The following is a 19,147-nucleotide window of genomic DNA, read 5'->3' as shown; positions in this document are numbered from 1 at the left end:
TCAATACTGCCACAAATTATCACAAAAGACAACTTTGCAAGCCAATGGTTCTATCCGTGATACAAAGATTCTCAAGGTAATCTTTACTTTTTGCTGAGAGTGATTTATGACATTAATTAGTGGTTCGGCAGAAGATACTGTCTTTTTAAGAGATAAGATTCTGATTGTTTTCTTATCGTTTTTCCTAGACGCAGCGATCTTATACAGAAATGGATCTCAATCTGACGATATAAAGCGGAGAACACAATGGGATTGAGAGGACGATAAGATTCGGGTAGAAGGGTTGCGATTTTCGGTGTGTGCGCGTGTAACCTAGACACCGACCAACAGAACACACCGCTTATTGATTATTATGGTCCCCCTGCGCAAGAACTGCAAACATAGTGCTTCGATCAGTAGCGATAAGTAATAAATTCGGCACTTTAATTCATAGCTGCTAGGTTTCTTCGGTTTTTTTTAGTGTAAATTTGTCGCACCTCATAATTTTCCATAAAGTTCCTTGTCTATTTTAATTTTTGCTTCTTCCCTACTAAATCTTGTTTCAATGCGGAAGATTTGACACCCTAACCAAGGAACATGTCTTTTTATTCGAATGTCGATGACAAGCATCACTAGTCAGTTGACACATAAAATCATAGCGATCTTCAGCATAAGATAACAAGGCAAGCCGTTTTCAAACTCCACTTTTACACTCCCTTACAAACAACACAGGCCGCTATGCATATTCAACTTTTTCTTGCTGTTTTATTTTTTTGGTTGCCCCTCTTCTTTTGAAATGTGAATATGTGCTTAGCTTCCAATCAGCTTGCCCTCTATCTCTTGCACTAGTCTCTTCTCATGAATAGTGAAGTACAACTGGAGTTTCGTACTTTCTCGTCTACTCGTCTCTTTTCTTGGAATAGTTTTTGAACTTGAATTGCTATATTTTTTATGTTTTCAGAATGGTCGCGGAGATCGTCAGTGGACTCGAATACTCGAAGAAAGTTCTTCATGATGTTGGCGAGAAAATTGCAAAGACACGTGAACACCATCCACATTTCGAGGCGGTTTTGGCTATTGTACAGGTAAAAATTGATAAGAAAGTGTTATCAAGCATCGTTTTGTCCAAAAAACAAGCTTCAATAGAAAAAATGATTCAATATTTTTGCTTTTCGGTATTTTGTAGTCTAATTTACTATCAGAAATCACTGCATGTTTTACAGCCCCCAGCAACTAGTTTTTCATGACATTTTAAATTCAACGGTCATGAAAACAAAGAATTCCCAATTTGCAGGTCGGCAACCGTTCAGACTCCAATGTGTACATCAACGCAAAACTCAAAAAAGCTCAGGAAATCGGAGCTCACGGAAAGCTCATCAAACTTCCAGACACTATTACACAAGGAGATTTGAAGCGCGAGATTATGGCATTGAACCATGACAACAATATCGACGGAATCATTGTTCAGGTACAAACAAAAAAGTGACTGTAAACTCTTATGAAAGTTGTTTTCAGCTCCCACTAGACTGCAAACACGAAATCGACGCCGACTACATCATTGACCTTATCGACCCACTGAAAGATGTGGATGGTCTTACCCGTATCAATGCTGGCCGACTTGCTCGTGGAGAGCTTCAGCGAACAATCTTCCCTTGCACTCCATTCGGATGTCTGTACCTAGTTCAACAAGCCACGGGGAACCCAAACTTTGTTTCTGGAAAGGAAGTGGTTGTGTTGGGACGGTCGAAAATTGTTGGGTCACCAGCAGCCGCTCTGTTCTTGTGGCACCATGGAACTGTGACAATTTGTCACTCAAAGACTCCAAACATCAAGGAGAAGTGCTTGAGAGCTGATATTCTGATCGTTGCCATTGGAAAGAAACATTTTGTCAAAGGTTAGGGTTTAATTTTGACCAGATCCAGTTTTCAAGACTGAACAATTGTTTATTAACTATCAATTCTCAAATATTCCAGCCGATTGGATTAAACCAGGGGCATTCGTTATTGACTGCGGAATCAACGTTGGTGAAGATCCAACATCTCGCAAAATCTACGGAGATGTTGACACGGAGGCCGCCAAGGAAGTCGCCGGGTACTTGACTCCAGTTCCAGGAGGTGTCGGACCGATGACCGTGGCGATGCTTATTCGCAACACTTACGAACAAGCGAAAAGAAGACGTCTCGCCGGGAAGGAAGCAAATGTAAGTTTCTGGTTGGATATTATTAGGGAATGAATTGAATTCTGAAAGTTGTTTGTGCTAATGGCTTATCAACAATTATTGTGGAGTACTCAAGAATAGCACGTTGCAAAGTCAAAGAACTATTAGGCATCATTGAGCAGTTTGCTTTCACAACGTTCACAACAAAATTTAAATTCACAAATTGCTTTATTTCAGGAGGAATTTGACAACTGAATGTGTTTCCGCTGATCACTTGCTTCCAGAATCACAATTTTTGCGTGTGATTTATTTATTGTGCCTTTCAACATTCCCTTTCAAGTGTTTTTTTTCTGTATCTGGGATTGCCATCATATTAATCTTATCTTATTGTACTGTGATGTTGTTTTTTGCTTTTTCCTTTCTTTTCACTGAAATAAACAATCTTATCTGGGTGACCTAGGACTCAATCAGCCCTGATTCGTAGAAAGATCGTGGTCTTCGAGGTTCACGTGGTTCGTTAAGTTGAGACACACCACCAAAGAATAATCGGGCAACGCGATCAATAAGGTAGGACGGCGGGGGCCCCGTGCACGTTTTTACTGCGTCTACATATATCTCGGTGTGTCTCGACTACACGCTCTGCCCACCGCCTTATCAAGGTATTTGTATTTAGTTGCCATCCCATCGCAGTTGTTTGCATCATTCGCTTTTGTTTGTGTCATCACCAAGTGAACTTTTTTTTCTTGGCTACTGAATCATGGTAAGTGTAAATAGTCGAATAGTTCAAATTTGAACTCAAAGGTGTTGAAAATGAAATTCTCAAAGCTGTAGTGTTTCCTTCCAAACGAAAAAAAAAACAAAGGATTAAAAACTACACTTTCCGATTTTTGCGGTCTTATTTTCGATTTTACATTTTTTGTGCGCCCCTTCATATTTCATTCTCCAAAATGACCACGCGGTCTTCGAATTTTATCGTTTTTGTTTCTGTTTCCCGACAAGTTTTAGAATCAGAAAACGTCTGCAATCTTTTCGAATGATAAGAAACAAATTGAAAATCAACTTCAAAATCAACTTCTAAATTGCGATTCCAATCTTTCCTCCTACTCGTATTCTTAATTTGTTTCGTTGTTTGCGTCGAAAATTCGACAAAATGGTAATCAGATTAAATCTAAAATTGGGTGATCAAAAACTAAAAATCACTTTAAAAAAAGAAGGCGAAAAGTTCTAATTATTTATTTTCAGAGCACCTGGAATGTCGAGTACTTGAAACCAACTCTTCTCCAACCCGTCCCATCGGACATCGCAATTTCTAGAGCTCAACCACCAAAGGACATTGAGAAGGTATAATTACTAAATAATTATAAATTTTGCTGGCAGCTGAATAATCACATTTCAGGTTGCCGGAGAAGTTGGAATCCATCCAGATGAACTGGACCTCTACGGTCGCAAGAAAGCAAAAGTCTCCCTCGACATTCTCGAAAGACTTAACGATGTGAAAAACGGAAAATATGTGGTTGTCGCCGGAATTACTCCAACGCCACTTGGAGAAGGAAAGTCTACTACAACAATCGGATTAGTCCAAGCTCTTGGAGCTCATCTCCACAAAAATGTGTTCGCATGCGTGCGTCAGCCATCTCAAGGACCAACATTTGGAATCAAGGGAGGAGCTGCCGGTGGTGGATACTCTCAAGTCATTCCAATGGAGGAGTTCAACCTTCACTTGACCGGAGATATCCATGCAATCACTGCTGCCAACAACCTTCTTGCTGCTGCAATTGACGCTAGAATGTTCCATGAGTCAACACAACCAACTGATGCTCTTTTCAACAGATTGGCTCCAAAGAACAAACAAGGTACGCATAGAAATCAGGTTCAGATTCCACACCTCTGCGAACGGAAAAACACTAATAATCATTTGCAGGTGTTCGCCCACTCTCCGAAATCCAACTCCGCCGTCTCGACCGTCTTGGAATTCCACGTGTTGCTGATGCCGAGCACCTCAGTGAAGAACAAAGAGTTAGCTTCGCCCGTCTGAACATTGACCCACCAACGATCACCTGGAACCGTGTCATGGATACAAATGACAGATTCCTGAGAAAAATTGAGATTGGATTGGGACCAAATGAGAAGGGACATACTCGTACTACTCAATTCGATATCACTGTTGCTAGTGAGGTACGTATACTGTTCTAGAAAATGTAGATAATACCTAAATATTGTTTCCAGCTCATGGCTATCCTCGCCTTAACCACATCTCTAGCCGACATGCAACAAAGAATCGCTCGAATTGTAATTGGATCAGACAAAGCAGGAAACCCAGTCACTGCCGATGATATCGGAGTCACTGATGCGTTGACTGTTCTCATGAGGGATACCGTCCGTCCAAATCTTATGCAAACTTTGGAAGGAACACCAGTTTTCGTTCATGCAGGACCATTCGCCAACATTGCTCATGGACAAAGCAGTATTCTCGCAGACAAAGTGGCCTTGAAACTTGTCGGACAAGACGGATTTGTCATCACTGAAGCTGGATTTGGAGCTGACATTGGAATGGAGAAGTTTTTCAACATCAAATGTCGTTATTCCGGACTTCAACCATCCGCAGTAGTTCTAGTGGCCACTGTGCGGGCACTCAAAATGCACGGAGGTGGACCAGCAGTGGTGGCTGGAGCACCATTGAAACACGAATACCTCGACGAGAACATTCCACTCGTTGAAGGAGGATGCGACTCTAATTTGAGAAAACAAATCGAGAACGCTAACAAATTTGGAATCCCAGTCATTGTCTGCGTCAACAAGTTTGCAACTGACACTGATAAGGAATTGGAACTTGTCTGCTCCAAGGCGAAATCATACGGAGCTTTCGACGCTGTTGTCTCCGAACATTGGTCTCAAGGAGGGGCCGGAGCAGTTGCTCTTGCCGAGTCCTTGGTACATGCTACTGAAGGACCTGCAAAGGATTTCAAGTTCCTTTATAACCTGGAAATGTCCTTAGAAGACAAGATTGCTACAATCGCCAAGGAAATCTATGGTGCTGATGGAATCGAACTTTCCGATGAGGCAAAAGAGAAATTGGAGAGATACACCAGACAAGGATTCTCCAAGCTACCAATCTGTATGGCCAAAACTCATTTGTCGTTGTCTTCGGACCCAACAAAGAAGGGAGCTCCAACCGGTAAGTTATACGAACATTGTTAATTTTTGTTAACAAAACAGCTACCTTAAAATGAATACATCTTTCAAATATTCACTTTTCAGGCTTCACACTCCCAATCCGCGACGTCCGCGCTTCTGTCGGAGCCGGTTTCATCTACCCACTTGTCGGAGAGATGACCACAATGCCAGGACTCAACACTCGTCCATGCTTCTATGATATCACTATTGACCCAGTCACTGAAATTATCGATGGACTCTTCTAAATGATCATCTGTTCTTTCTTTTAATCCAGTTATGTGATTTTATATGGATGTGATTTTTATGAATAACGTTTTTGATTGTAGTTTGTAAATAAATAAATAAACTTGATCGAGAAAGCTCTGAAGATGAAAAGTTCATGTTGTGCTGTCCATTTTCGTGTCTGCAGATACTTTTGACAATATTGTTTTCAGAAAAATGGCATCTATCTGAGTGCAGTATTTCCGGTCTGGAGCTTTACAGGAATTCAATAAAGCACTAAAATCAGTTTTTCATTCGTCAATGATTTTAATCAAGAAAAGTTCATTCGATTTGAAGAAAAGTGGTATAGGGACGGATAGACAACTACAGGAAATCAAAAATCTGATGGATTCACAGAAATACTTGTTCTGAAGGTCAAGACAACTTATTTTGTAAACTGGTGGCAACACAAAATGATTCAGAAGAAGTGGGATAGCGGCCAGAAGTTGAATAGGCGTCTCATCCAGGAACAGTGTTTTTCGTATGAGGCTGTTGCGAGGTTTGTGGCAAACGTCGGAAAACGATTATCCTGGTTGTAGCGTCCGAAGGAAGTAGCAATGTAGGTTTCCGCATAACAAGTTTTCTGAAAAGACGGGAAGAATGTAACTGGCTTATTGAAAACAGAAACTTACTGGGTGAGGGATACATCCTGTGTGTTTTACTCTGACTGTGACATATCTCGTTCCTTTGATGTCGTCTCCTGTGTAGTAGGAAACAAAGTTATGACCTCGTATGATAACCGGATATTCCTCGCCAGCTGAAAAAACAATGTTCTTTATTTTGAGCTTAACGTTGCAATTCGCTTACTGAGCACATCAATAACTTGAACATCTATGATTTTGAGATCCACCTCGAATCCTCTCACAGTGTTCACCGGATCGTCAGCAAAGGAAATGTAGTAGCGACAGAAAAGTTCTCCTTGTGCAATCACATCACTAACTTTGAACTCTCCATTACTCCATTCTTGTATTGGAGTACGGTTCTCTTCACGCATTCGCCGGAAATCTTTTCGGTGTGCTCTCTAAATATTCTATATTCTCAAAAGCAGATCTAGAGCAGGTATGATAAATAATATTGTTTTGGTTGTTAATCAAAAGTAGCAATTCCGCATTATTTGCAATCAGACTGATCAACTTGATTTGTTTATATTAGGTCTGCTATCAGTCTAAAAGATCAATGCACTACTCTTCAAAAGTAGACTCGACAGCAATTAGCATTTGTCTACATGATAGTGAAATACTATGTCTATTGAAACGATAAGAGGTTTTCTTGGCCACCCAGGTCTAAGAGAATGAGAATTCGGTTTTCCAGCAGCCTGATATACAGTACTGGCCAAAAAGAAATGTTTCCAGTTGAAAGTGCAAAAATAAGTACAAAGTAATAGAATTCGTGAGCTGTTTCCCCTAAAATAACTATAACTTTCTGAAAAGGAATGTCAGTACAAAAACGTTTACAACTACAAAAATAGAGCTGTATTTTTGATCTCTATTATTTATTAAATTTTTTTTCTGGAACAAAAATATGACCGAGGCACACTTTTGAAATTGGAAATTTTCAACTGAAAAAAGCAAAATTAGATATCCTTACTGAATGGCACTGTACCTCTAACATCTAATACGTCTACCATGCTCTCACCTCAAGATCCATCATCTGTCGACTTGATTCATGCAGTTGAAACTGCCAAGCACCTTGTTTATCTCTCGGTGAAATTTCTTCGAACGACCACTGGCAGTTGGCGGTGTATACCCAAAGCAGGAGTATGGAGAGCAAAATGTGACCTTGCATTACTGGTTATGAGTTTTTTCTGAATAAAATGTTTATACCAAACCATTATAAGAATCAGAAGGAAAAAGTACAAAACACAAGTCTTGTCTGTTGTAGACAAGAAGATGCTTTTAACCTCCGAAAGGGGCGGAGTTTAATAATCGTACATGTCTGGCTGTAATGTTTTATTGAGAGCCAAGATTCTTTTTATTTTTCAATTTATAAAAAAAGAAAAGATGCAACCAACAAAAATAGGAGGACAAAGTGGCAATTCTGGTTTTTTTTTGCTGTGAGAAAACAATCGGAACCGAGCTACATGAATCTACAAGTATGGGAAAACCGGAGACTCGAGATCATTTATGAACGCACGTTTGAAACTTTAGAAATATATCAGTTCAACTGTATAATTTGAGAAAATTTGAGTGTTTAGTCAAGTGAATTAGATAAATAAAAAAAACCAACATCATTCTAAAAATCTGTCTGCATTTATGTAAATGAACTTCAAAACTCACATAACCTATTATTTACCCTGATTTTAGATTAGGGTTCTGATTGTTGGTTGTTAAAGCGAATGTGTTTGTATCCAATTGAGAAAAGGGATGAGAATTCGTTCCGAACAGGAGCACTCAAAAAAATTGTTTACTGTACTGAAAATACCGAGACATTTCAAAGTTTACAGCTCTGTTACATGGGGAACCGAACTAATAGTTACAGATATTTTCCAGATGGTCTATTTTTGAATTTCAGCCTAATTGGAGATTCAGAATATATCACATGACTGCCAAGGATAATGATTATATTTTTGGGTCAACACGCAAAAAGTATTTTCTGGAGGAAAAAACATTGAAACTGATATTACTTCCAAAAACTCTATGGGTACTGGTAATTGGTTTTCTAGCAATTTTAAAAACGTTCAGTACACCAGATTATATCAGACCAAAAGATCTGATGGTGAGAAGGTCAGCAATCCGTTTTTTTTGAGGATCAAGTGTCAATAAAAAATGACGTTCTGTTTCGCTCATCTTTTTACGTTTCTCGTTTCTTTAATTCTTCAGATCCATCATCCTCCTGTCTCTGTTTCATTTTTGCATATTGCATTTCAAATATGATGTGATGACCCCCTTTTCTCTTGCAATTGTGCAATGAATGGTAAGCGTGCCTGCCATCTATTGAAAATAACGTTTTCCGAGTTTCCATGGACATAAAGAGCTCTATTATTGCTGCGAATGAAATGAAGTCCCGTGCTGGTTGAAGCGCTTCCACGCTGCATCTCATAAATGGACGCATGAAACGTTGAAAGCAATACACTTTTTTCCATTTCTGTTCACTTTTGTGCCTTATTATTCCCCACACTATACTTTGCCTTACCGTATGGCACAATACTTGCATGTAGACGTGAAGTTTATGATCTACATACATCTATTGAGCCATCCGGTATTCTTGCAAAGTTACTCAAATGAGTTCTGTATGTCCAGTTTCAGATCAGAAAATTGTCAAGGTACAGTAAGTTTTAATTTCCAAGTTTTAGGAAAGTTGGTTTCAGATTCTAATCAAAATCCAAGGGTTTGTCTAGAACAAGGAAAATTTCAGAGATGTTTAAAAAACATTTCAAATGTATGGTTTCTCAAAAATTCAAAAATTCAAACATGTTTGTTATTCTTATACACATCTAAATGTTTATCAGTACTATTTTCAATAAATTTTTAAAAGAAAGAAAAACGCTTTAAAAACTGAAAGGTTCTGAAAAAATTGGTCATACAACCATCCTTCCAATTCTCCGATTCAGGACCTCTTAGCCGCCCATTTCAGATGACGTTTTCAATTTTCGTTTTTATTTCATGCAATAAATCTTTTCACAATTTGTTCCTTTCATCTGAAGAAAGCTAAATGTCAAATTGGTCCACTTATTTTTGGGAGTCAAATGTACGAAACAAATGTAGTACGTTTTGCGTTTACACATCACTCTCCCATAAAAACGATTCTGTGGGCGGTGTTACGTCGAGACGGCTCCATTTCTTCCCAATTTCACACATTATGCTTCTTTTCTCCTACCAACCCATCATCATCCGTAGACTGGTGTCGAGATTGTCAAGTCACGCGCTTCTTGTTTTTTCGCATTGGCAGCTCAAACGCACTCCTGTTTAGATTTTAAAATGTAGTTTTGATGAGATTTTTTGACTTTTTCTCAACTGGAATCGAGTTTTTTGTAGCTGGCATTTTTGATCGATGTCTTAGCAACGCAAGGAATCGGTAGAGACGAGTTGTTTACCGAGTCGTCTCGAGATGGTGACAATCAAACATCAGACTTGCTTCTGACAGTGGATTTTTATTCTACAACGATTTTCATTTCTTTCTTGTCGGATTTTTTATTCTGGCTTTATTGATTTTCAACAATTTGAATCAGGGTTCCGGTGCATGCTACCTCGAATCTGCTGACCTCATAATCTCGAAATTTCGTTTTTCTCGTTTTATCTAAAAATAATTTCATGACATACGTAAGATTTTAGTTTCAACACCTAAGGCTTCTTCCCACATGAAAACGTGATAAGTCTATATGCGGCTATATTAGTGCCATTTTCCCACACCTTTTGTCTCCCTCAGATTACCTCAGGACTTCCTTTCCGGACAATGGAGGATAAGTAAGGCACATGGTGGATTAATTCTATAATACCCACATGCGATACCTGTTTTATGTTCTTCCGTTTAGTATACATATCCATTTCTTTCTGCTTTATTTTCGAGATGTATCAATTTCTTCTAATGTTTTTCTTTCTTCGACGTACTTGTCAATATTCCGACTCTGTCGTCATGACTCCTAGTTTCACAACGTCATGGAGGCATCAAGCTGAGCGAAACGTTTTGTACTTGAATATACATTTTTTGTATTTTTCGAATGTCATTTCATGCTGTGAAAGTCTACGATGCGCATCCATTGTCGTCATTGTCTGAGATATCTACCATAACAAAATGTTATTTGATTCTTTACGTTTTCATGTAGAACTAATGAGCATTCATGATTCTAACATCATTCACCCGAAAAGTAGAAAATGTTTGACATAGTCTTTTTGTTATGCCGTATGATATAATAGTTCATAAAACTAAACCTCTTAAAACTAGTTATAAGATCAACCAGTTTTTTCAAAATATTTCTAGGGCTTCATGCGCTTTCTTTTGTTTTTTCTCGAACATGTACCCTGAATCTATACACGCTTAATGAAAATCAAAGTATCTTTCCTTTTCTTCCAGTTTCTTATCACCAGAAAACGATTTAAAACTAAAGGCTGGGAATTGTCTGTGCTCTGCTCACTGACATCAGTCTACCTTGAAAAAACGATGGAGAGAAAATAGTTCGAAAAATATATATCTGACTTTGGATAAGTAAACATTGCCTTTTTTAGTAAACCACCTTTCGGAATGATTCACACTATTGTCATATACAGTAACAAACTAGATTCAATTAACAGGTTGTTTAACAAAAATGATGTTCACTCTTTATTCAAAGGTTTTTAAAACACAATGCGCTGACTCATACAATAAAACTTTATTATATACATTCCAAAAATAAAGAAAACCGTCTCACTCAAACTCAATATTTTGAACTTTAAGCCATTTTCTGATAGCCACAAGGAACTTGTCAAGTTCATTCACAGTGAATCCTTTTTTGAACGTTTCCCCAATATCCACTTTCACGTTGTAAAATCGTTCTGGATGAGAACGGAAGTTGCTAAAAGTTACGTGATTTTTATCTACATATTTAGTATTTCTTCTTACCGCTTCATATCACAAGCCCACCACGTGGTAAAGTCACCGGATCCCCAGTTTTTAGCATAACTCTTGTCTTGTCTCATAATTTTCACTTGCTTGATTTTATCAATATCCACTTTCAAACTCTGAGTAGTTGGAAAGTAGAACCATTTAATTTCAAGCGTTCCATTCGAAATCTGAATAAATTTTTTTATGGATTTTTCGTGATGGAACTCAAGGAATCATAAAATGAGCTCTTAGAGTAGAATTACAAAAAGGTAACTCACCTTACTCCACTCTTCTTCAAAATCAATCGGAGCTTTCGCCATTTCTTCGATACGTGCCAACCCAATCGGCAAAAGTGACAAGAATGACGAAACTAAAATATATTTCATATAGACAACCAGCCGATTCCGTTCTCGATAACGTTGGTTCCGTATAATACTTACTCGTGATGGGCGGCAAACGTGTTTACCTTTACTTTGGTCACGACTTATTGCGAAATATTCGAGACCAGCTGCAAGTGAGAAAAAAGCGACGATAACAAAAGCAGAATGTTTTGCTCTGTGTCTTTTGAGCGTGCTTACGTTAGTTGATTGCGGCTACGTGATCTATAATGAAAGAACAATGATGTGTTTAATAGACAGGAAAAAAGTACAAGTAAAGAACTCGTATCGGAATAGAATGTGCCATATTATAAACTTACGATCTGTTGTCGGAGGGTGTCATAGGCGCATCTAATTTATTGAAGATTTCGCGAAATGGTATCGTAGTTGAAAAGATCAAATACCGTATTTTTGATCATTGCAAGTTTGAAAAGATCTGCAAATCATGTTTTTCGCTTCGAGATTTTTTCAAACAAATAAAATGCGCCTTTGGCACCCTTCGGCCGCAAACGTAATAATATCCGTATCAAAACTTCTATACATTAAAAAAAAACAAAAAACCACTCTTCCAATTTGAAATCCTCACAAATTTTCATGCAAATCAAATTTTTTTTAGATCTATACGGATTCCTATCGTATGAACACAATGTTACCCGCCGCTGCTCCAAATGGGGAACCGAAGGCTCCTTTTCATTTTGAAGGAGGTCAAATCAGAGTATTCCAAGAAAACCCAGTAAACGACCATGGAGTACAAAACGCTCAGGAAAACGAAGAAGCTGGAGATAAGCATATCGTTCAACAATCAGCCAGATTGAATGCCTATCTTATCGACGCTGTCAAAGTTATTCCATACTTTGACAAAAACTATTCGAATGCAAAAAAAATCATGCCAACTAAAAAGAAGACCACTGACAATATCCCAAATAGGTTTCAACAAAGTATAAGAGACTTCATTCCTACAACGAATGAAATTGTTCCCGTAGTTTTTGTGAAGACAAGAGCTGCGTACAGAGAAGATGTATCACAGAAGCCATATGTTGTTATCCAGCATGATTCTAGCGCCAAGGAATTGTTCACAAACTTGTTTAGGAATACTGAGGTAAGGATTTTTTTATTTGTCAAAAATAACGAATACCTATTTCCAGCACACCCTTATCGAAACCGACCTCAACTACACTGGACTCTTTTGGAGAGACAAATCGGTCACCAACCTCTTTGATATTGTCAACCATCAATACGTTCAGTTCATTTTTCTCCCTTTCGTCTTGAAAAGATGGCACTCTAGAATTGATTCTTCAGTTATCGCTTCAGAAAGTTTGTAGTTGCTAAATACAGCTATTCAAACTATTTAATTTGCAGGTCTCTACCGCAACGCTGTATATGAGCAGAAATACTTCGATGCAATTAAGTCCAAGTTCCAAGATAAACAACTGTTCGGTCATCTTAATTACAAATGTATGCGTGTCGGAGTTCGAGTTCATTGCTTCTTGGGTGAAGTTTGCCCACAATCAAATGTTAGTTTTTGATACTATTTGAATATTTTATATCTTTTGATATACAGAAAATCAAAGATGACATTTGCTGGGTTCTCCAGTATGAGTCTCTTCAAAAAAATTATTACTGGCAAGTAGTCAACCACAGTTCGGATGAAAATTGCGACATAACTCTGGTGGTAACAATCTCTCAAAGATGTTTCATGACTGGAATTCAAATCAGAAAGTTTGTTCTAATAACTAGGTAAAGCCTATACCAACACTAAAACTGCAGACCACAACTCCGTATTCCTGACTACAAACTGACCGACGGAATTTCTTTGATGTGGCCTTTTCTACATGCTTGTGAATACTTTCGAGTTCGGAATGCAACAAAAAACGGACGAACTATACAAATCTGTCTTCTGGTTTTAAAGGTGATACTTTATTTGAAATTCTAGAATTTCATAATCGTGGTAAATCTTTCAGAACAATATTGCTGCATTTGAGTTGGTCAGAAAAAGAAAGTCAAGGAATGGCGGAACAAGTGTGATTTATTGGAAACCTTCAAACTTACCACAAGATCGCGTCAAGTTGTTGTGGAACAGAGTTACATTACGTAAGTTTGATTTAATTTTTTTAGAATTTCTCATGTCTGATTCAATGGTTCTCATTGAAAAATATTATATCATTGGTGTATTCCAGCAGTGCTGAATAAGACAAAGTTCGAAAAACTTCTATTCGTTCAACAGTATCTTCATCGAAGCGAAACCATCAAAAGCATGTACCCGGCCGATGTGACAGTTACTTCTGATTGGGTTGTTTGAATATTTCTAGTTGTAGCATTGCATAATATACGTTGAATATTTTATTTCCATTCTGAATTTGATCTCCCTACAAACTAATCTCCACGCATACCTCCATTTATTTTTTTTTTCCAGCCTCATTCTTCTCATTTACTATTCTCAAATATTGAAATGTGATCATGATCAAATATCATCCTTCACTTCAACTTTGACATTTATCTTCTGACCTTTTGCATGCTTCTGCTCCCACACAATTCATCGTTTGCACGCTACTAATTATTGTCAATACGAAATGTTGTCATTCAAAGATTCAGCTTGCTAATAAATTATGAGAGAAAATTAAAAAGGCTAGACATCTAGAAAGAATAGACTGGTCTTGATGAAAAATTGTTTTTTTTTTGCAAAAAGCGCCATTTCACAAAACAACACTTTATTTATACTCAAAGCAAACGAACAGGAAACCTGAAAATTTGAGAGAACAAAAGATGAAATCTTATTCCTCATCAAAACGTTTGCGCCAAGAACCGAAAAAGAGTGGACGAGAAGAGCCGCTCTCAGCAAATGCCGACATTGGGCCGTAGCCTTGAATCTGAAAATTGTGACTCTGTGAATATCATATCATGTCCACCCTGAAAATAGTGTTACCTGTCTCGAGCGTTGAGAAGTTCTCCATGACGGTTGGTTGAAAGAAACCGAGTGCCACTAAAAACAGTAATTTCGTTTATATTATCTAAATTTGACTATTTTACCTTAACAACCTTGCCAGTAGACTCGGCAACCATGAAAAACAAGAAAATAGCGAGAAGAAGTTTGAAGTTGAACATTTCGACAGAGCGGCTCTATAAAATGGGGTTTGATGTTTTCAACCTTAAATGTTGAGCTGCCGAAGAAGAAGTGAGGCGGAAAATAATATGAACCAACGGAACAAAAAATTCAGTAAAAAGGAATGAGTTCTCAAGTGACACTGAAGTGGTTATGAGGGTGAAGGTCTATAGGAAATGATATCATGTGGGTGGTAAAGCTGGAACATAAAGTCAACATCCCTAGTTGAATATAGAATCTCAACATTAAAATTACATTCCGTAAAAACTGCATTAAAACAGTACCTGTTATAGCACGGCACTTCCTACATACGAATACAGTTTTTTGGTATCAGGATCTGTAACTCAATCCTCAAACCTTAACAACTAATCTCACAAAAAACAATCAAAGACCTCAGATCACATTAGCCTCAGACAATTAGCGTGGGGGCTGGATACCGGTGCCCACCTTTTTTCAATTTTTCATTCGTAAAAATAGACCCAAAAATAAAAACAAGGCCTATGGCGAGCCAATACAGAAGACGAGTTGAGAAATGAAAAGAAGACCTTGCAAATGAAAAGTGACATCTTTTTTTTCTTCTATTTCTACCGCTTTCAAAAAAAACAACACATAAAACCCCATTAGTGCGATTGAGCAACAAGAAAAGTTAACGGGTCCACGTGCTTAATACAAATTGGAATATGCTCGTGAATTGGTCCTCAGAAGTGAAGAATTTTAAAGCAGGGAAGCACTTTATAGACTTTTTAGTGACGCGGCGACATTTTGGTGGTCAAAAAGCGGAAAGTGATGGTTTTTCATTTCAAGTTGAGGTTTGGTTTCGTTAAGCGGTCGAGTGAGTTTGGAAGACCATTGTGGCCATGGGAAAATTAAAGTGTCTTCTTGACTTCTTCGAAGGACCCATATCTTTTTTAAGACTTCCAAGAAAAGTGAATTTCCACAACAAAACTTGACCCGATGTTTGATTTGGTTAGAAAGGGAATAACATTTTCTTTGAAGTAGGAAATAGAATTCTGAAGTGTTCGATTAACAATAAAATCCACTGAAGACATATCCCCCAATCAAATTGTTTTTCGAAAAAAGAGCCACTCACTCCTACATGTTTATAAATGCCAAAAATAGAGGAAGACGCTTTTGATGGATATACGATTTCAATAGGCATATATTGCAGAGAGAGGAAATGAAGTTTGAAATGGAAATGGTATGTACTAACAACAATTTACGTATAAAGCAGAGCAAGCACTTTTTATAATAACCTTTAGTTTATTATTTTCTTTTCTAAAATCTCAAAATTCACAAAAATAACTATGGGGAGCATTCAGTGGGAGTTACAAAATAGGATGGATCTGGCTTCGCTGGTGTCATGTTTGGGTACTCGTAAGAAGCCTTGAAAACCATCTCACTGCTATCCGTTTCAGATGTGAAATAGGTGTCCCAGGCGAGTAGAGCTCCTGAAAATAGAAAAATTCAATTTTTTTTTTATTTACTGCAAGAAAGGCAACTTGAAAAGAGGGGGAGAAATGGGTTCTCAATTCAATTTGTGGAGGAGAGGGAGGGGGTCAATGCCGTGTGTTGAATAGAAGTTGGGTATGAATTTCAATGGAGAAAAAGGATCGAGCGTGGGTCCTTTTCTACGAAAATTCTGTGAAGATGTTCAGAGAAAATCGTGATAATTGAGAAAACATTTTCCGAGAAAATTCAAAACAATAGAACAATAGAATTCGTAAAAGTTTTATGAATCCAACTGCGTTTAGCTTATTTTTTTAAGTGTTTGTTCAAAACATTAAAATTGGGAAATTATGGTTTTAATTCAAATTCTTTTAGTAAAATATCAATAGTAGATCATGATCTTCATACGAATTCGCACATGGCACAAAATAAATAAAAAAGAATGATAAGTATTCCATAATGTTCTCTACCTAGGAAATCCGTCACTCTTACTGTGGACCAATCTTCATACTTCCGACACAAAAGTCAAATGTCACATAAAAACCACATTTTTACATTCAAGAAGTGGTCCCTCACAATGCTCTAATGGACATGACTGACCACGAGCCGACTAGAAACAAAAAAACTATAGGTACCCCGCTGTGATATTCTTTTTTTACAAGTCAAGATAGAAACAATCAAAAAACCGCTTCTCACCAGTTGTAGCATCTGCATAAGCTGTCACCAAGAATGCAGTTTGATTCACGTTTGTCAACAAAACTTCATTTGGATTTCCTTGATACACAAATACTTTCTCTCCATTATGTGTTTCTTCCTGTTAAGAAAATTGGTTTTGAGTTTCCTTTGTTTCCGGACTACTCACATATTCCGAATGATGTCTTTCCAAATTGGTCATTCCCAGATTTTTGATGTATGTCAAATAATTCATGTTTGGGTCGAATGTGCATTTCTGAAAGCACAAAGTAATCCGTTTTCTCTACAATGAAATTTTGAATTACCGGTTTGGCAGCAGAAGTATCATACCAGTATGAATGGTGCTCGAATGCGTAGATGGTGACTGTCGGCGTGATTTGATGAACAAGTGTCTTATTGGTATCGCTTTGGAACCAGAACGATTGATATTCTTCTTGTTTCTAAAGAACGTCCACTTAGTATTCAATACTGAATTATAAAAACTCACTGGCTCCTGATCACTCGATCCTTCCGGTAGTCGGTATGTAGTTATGTATAATCCTTCTTTCTTAGAATACTGATCAATGAAGATCGAGAAGTTTTTGGAAGCATCACGATGATGCTCAGTTCCACCACCGGTTCCACTCTCACCTGATTGTTGGAACAATTATTACGACGAATAGTGTCTCAAATCAAACTAACCATTAACAAAAGACCATATCACAGCTCCGGAGACACACGCGATCAGAAACAGGGAAATCGTCAAGCGAATGAGGAAACTGCGCAAGCTGTAAAAAAATTTAGTTTGAGAACTTCCAAAGTACAAACCACTCACTTTTTTCCACAATCCGGTTCATCTACGAGTTCAACCTCCTCGTCATCTTCATATTCATCTACGAATCTCGGCAATGAACCGGCTTTACTCATACCTGAAACACAAAAACACTAGACAGAAGTCATTGAACAGAAGAATGAAAAACGTTAGTACATGTTCATATTATGGTGAAACCGGAAAAAGAAGAAAGACATTATCAAATATGAAAAAGGCAATAATTGCTCTAAACGTTACGTGGAGGGTAATAAATGTTGGGCAATGGAAGATTTATCAGTGGCGGTTTTTAGTGTAGAGAGTATGAGAGCATCGGTGTCATAAATTCCGAAATAGACGCATGATAATGAGATTATAGAAAAACATAGAAGAACTGCGCATTAGAATCAAGAATTAAAGCACAGGTGACCAAAATAAGTTGAATTATGTTATAATGTAATCAGTACAGTAGCAGAAACACAAAAACCATGCGTCACAAGGAGTGATAAGATGTTGTGCACAAATCAAACCGTGATCTATAATAGAAGATTGGGAAAGTTGGAATATCGATATAGCTATGAAAGAATACACAGATTTTGACAGTTATGTCCTAAATGCACTCAACATGTACTGATATCGCTGCGCACAAACCTTATTCAAGTTTCGAGAAATTCGTGGAAAAATGTGCTCGAAACTTTTTGTAAAATATTTCAATTTTAGTCACCTGCACATAGTTAAAAAAAGTTGATGCATTACCTCAAAAAATGTATGTCCATATTATAAGCTACGGTAATACTAAAAATTTCACTGTTTTTGAAAATTTAGTAATTCAAAGGCTCTGGAATCTATTGACAAATTTCCCATTTCTTTTATTTTGATGAAAACTTGTTACGTTGTTTTCAGTAGATTCCGCCTTTTATTGCGGTGGTATTCTATAAGCAATATTATTTTTGTCTTTTGTGGAATGCGTAAACACATAACCTCAATTTCATTTAGTTTTCTCAACTAACCCTTAAAAACCTGAAAGCCTATTGCCATTCCTGCATTTTGATGTATTGAGTTCTCTGTTTTTCTATGAAACAGTACAAAACAGAGTGTGTATTTATAATATATATATATAAGTGTGATTAACCTCAGTACAAAAACAAATTCATGTTTTCAAAAACTCATTTCCTCTCTTTTCCTAATTAGTGCATCATTCGTCTTCCGCCTGCTTATCAGGTGGCCTCCCAAGTAACACGAAAATCGACTCTTTCCGCAGAGAAAACACAACATGTGGCAGTGAACCACATATTTGCGCACACTATCTGTGCGGTCACCATCTTTTCGGGCTGTCAAAGCAAGAACTATATACCTCCACTCAAGTCCTTTCCATTATTGCTTTTCTCGCTTTAACCCTTTTTTTGACGATTATAGCAACAAAAAATCCACGTTTAATTCTTTTCAAAATGTGCATCTCGTATCATCTAGTGTTATCCTTTTTTATTAAAATCAAAAGCTGACCACAATAATGAAATGAATAAGTTCTAGATTCTCTTCAAATCAAAATAATAACTTGTTTTGGTCAGTGTCTTCTTTTTAGGATTCAATCCCAAAAAATTTATTATATATGCAGCTATCAAGCCATATTTGTGTTTGCACATCTGACAACTTCT

General features: G+C 37.5%; 7 protein-coding genes across 7 annotated transcripts; 3 read left to right on the top strand and 4 right to left on the bottom strand.

The window, feature by feature from the left end:
- Positions 1 to 20: 20 nt before the first annotated feature.
- Positions 21 to 2,392, top strand: GCK72_024899 (uncharacterized protein; the record flags this gene model as incomplete). Its single annotated transcript, XM_003099754.2, has 6 exons — positions 21 to 76; positions 941 to 1,064; positions 1,274 to 1,447; positions 1,495 to 1,873; positions 1,953 to 2,179; positions 2,375 to 2,392. Coding segments are annotated over 6 exons (978 nt in total), but the record flags the coding sequence as incomplete, so codon positions are not given.
- On the top strand, positions 942 to 5,556 carry GCK72_024898 (uncharacterized protein; the record flags this gene model as incomplete). The annotated part of the gene is made up of 9 exons (XM_053736103.1): positions 942 to 1,064; positions 1,274 to 1,447; positions 1,495 to 1,873; positions 1,953 to 2,179; positions 3,380 to 3,478; positions 3,534 to 3,990; positions 4,059 to 4,312; positions 4,364 to 5,312; positions 5,396 to 5,556. The coding sequence occupies 9 exons, from the start codon at positions 942 to 944 to the stop codon at positions 5,554 to 5,556; spliced, it is 2,823 nt and encodes a 940-aa protein (XP_053579669.1).
- Positions 5,557 to 5,990: 434 nt separating this feature from the next.
- On the bottom strand, positions 5,991 to 6,566 carry GCK72_024897 (uncharacterized protein; the record flags this gene model as incomplete). Its single annotated transcript, XM_003099794.2, has 3 exons — positions 5,991 to 6,155; positions 6,205 to 6,329; positions 6,380 to 6,566. The coding sequence occupies 3 exons, from the start codon at positions 6,564 to 6,566 to the stop codon at positions 5,991 to 5,993; spliced, it is 477 nt and encodes a 158-aa protein (XP_003099842.2).
- Positions 6,567 to 10,912: 4,346 nt separating this feature from the next.
- Positions 10,913 to 11,475, bottom strand: GCK72_024896 (uncharacterized protein; the record flags this gene model as incomplete). The annotated part of the gene is made up of 3 exons (XM_003099787.2): positions 10,913 to 11,060; positions 11,108 to 11,277; positions 11,368 to 11,475. 3 exons carry the CDS (start codon positions 11,473 to 11,475, stop codon positions 10,913 to 10,915), a joined length of 426 nt encoding a protein of 141 aa, XP_003099835.2.
- Positions 11,476 to 12,112: 637 nt separating this feature from the next.
- On the top strand, positions 12,113 to 13,765 carry GCK72_024895 (uncharacterized protein; the record flags this gene model as incomplete). The annotated part of the gene is made up of 7 exons (XM_053736102.1): positions 12,113 to 12,565; positions 12,612 to 12,780; positions 12,826 to 12,980; positions 13,028 to 13,185; positions 13,234 to 13,375; positions 13,428 to 13,557; positions 13,644 to 13,765. 7 exons carry the CDS (start codon positions 12,113 to 12,115, stop codon positions 13,763 to 13,765), a joined length of 1,329 nt encoding a protein of 442 aa, XP_053579668.1.
- Positions 13,766 to 14,237: 472 nt separating this feature from the next.
- On the bottom strand, positions 14,238 to 14,568 carry GCK72_024894 (uncharacterized protein; the record flags this gene model as incomplete). Its single annotated transcript, XM_003099789.2, has 3 exons — positions 14,238 to 14,333; positions 14,390 to 14,446; positions 14,494 to 14,568. 3 exons carry the CDS (start codon positions 14,566 to 14,568, stop codon positions 14,238 to 14,240), a joined length of 228 nt encoding a protein of 75 aa, XP_003099837.1.
- Positions 14,569 to 15,868: 1,300 nt separating this feature from the next.
- GCK72_024893 (uncharacterized protein) lies at positions 15,869 to 17,611 on the bottom strand (the record flags this gene model as incomplete). The annotated part of the gene is made up of 7 exons (XM_053736101.1): positions 15,869 to 16,014; positions 16,709 to 16,826; positions 16,875 to 16,961; positions 17,011 to 17,145; positions 17,193 to 17,335; positions 17,387 to 17,472; positions 17,520 to 17,611. 7 exons carry the CDS (start codon positions 17,609 to 17,611, stop codon positions 15,869 to 15,871), a joined length of 807 nt encoding a protein of 268 aa, XP_053579667.1.
- Positions 17,612 to 19,147: the final 1,536 nt, after the last annotated feature.

Source organism: Caenorhabditis remanei, chromosome X (assembly GCF_010183535.1).
Source record: "Caenorhabditis remanei strain PX506 chromosome X, whole genome shotgun sequence".
NCBI lineage: Eukaryota > Metazoa > Nematoda > Chromadorea > Rhabditida > Rhabditidae > Caenorhabditis > Caenorhabditis remanei.
The sequence above is the reverse complement of the archived record's forward strand: the minus strand, read 5'-3'. Positions and strand labels throughout refer to the sequence as shown.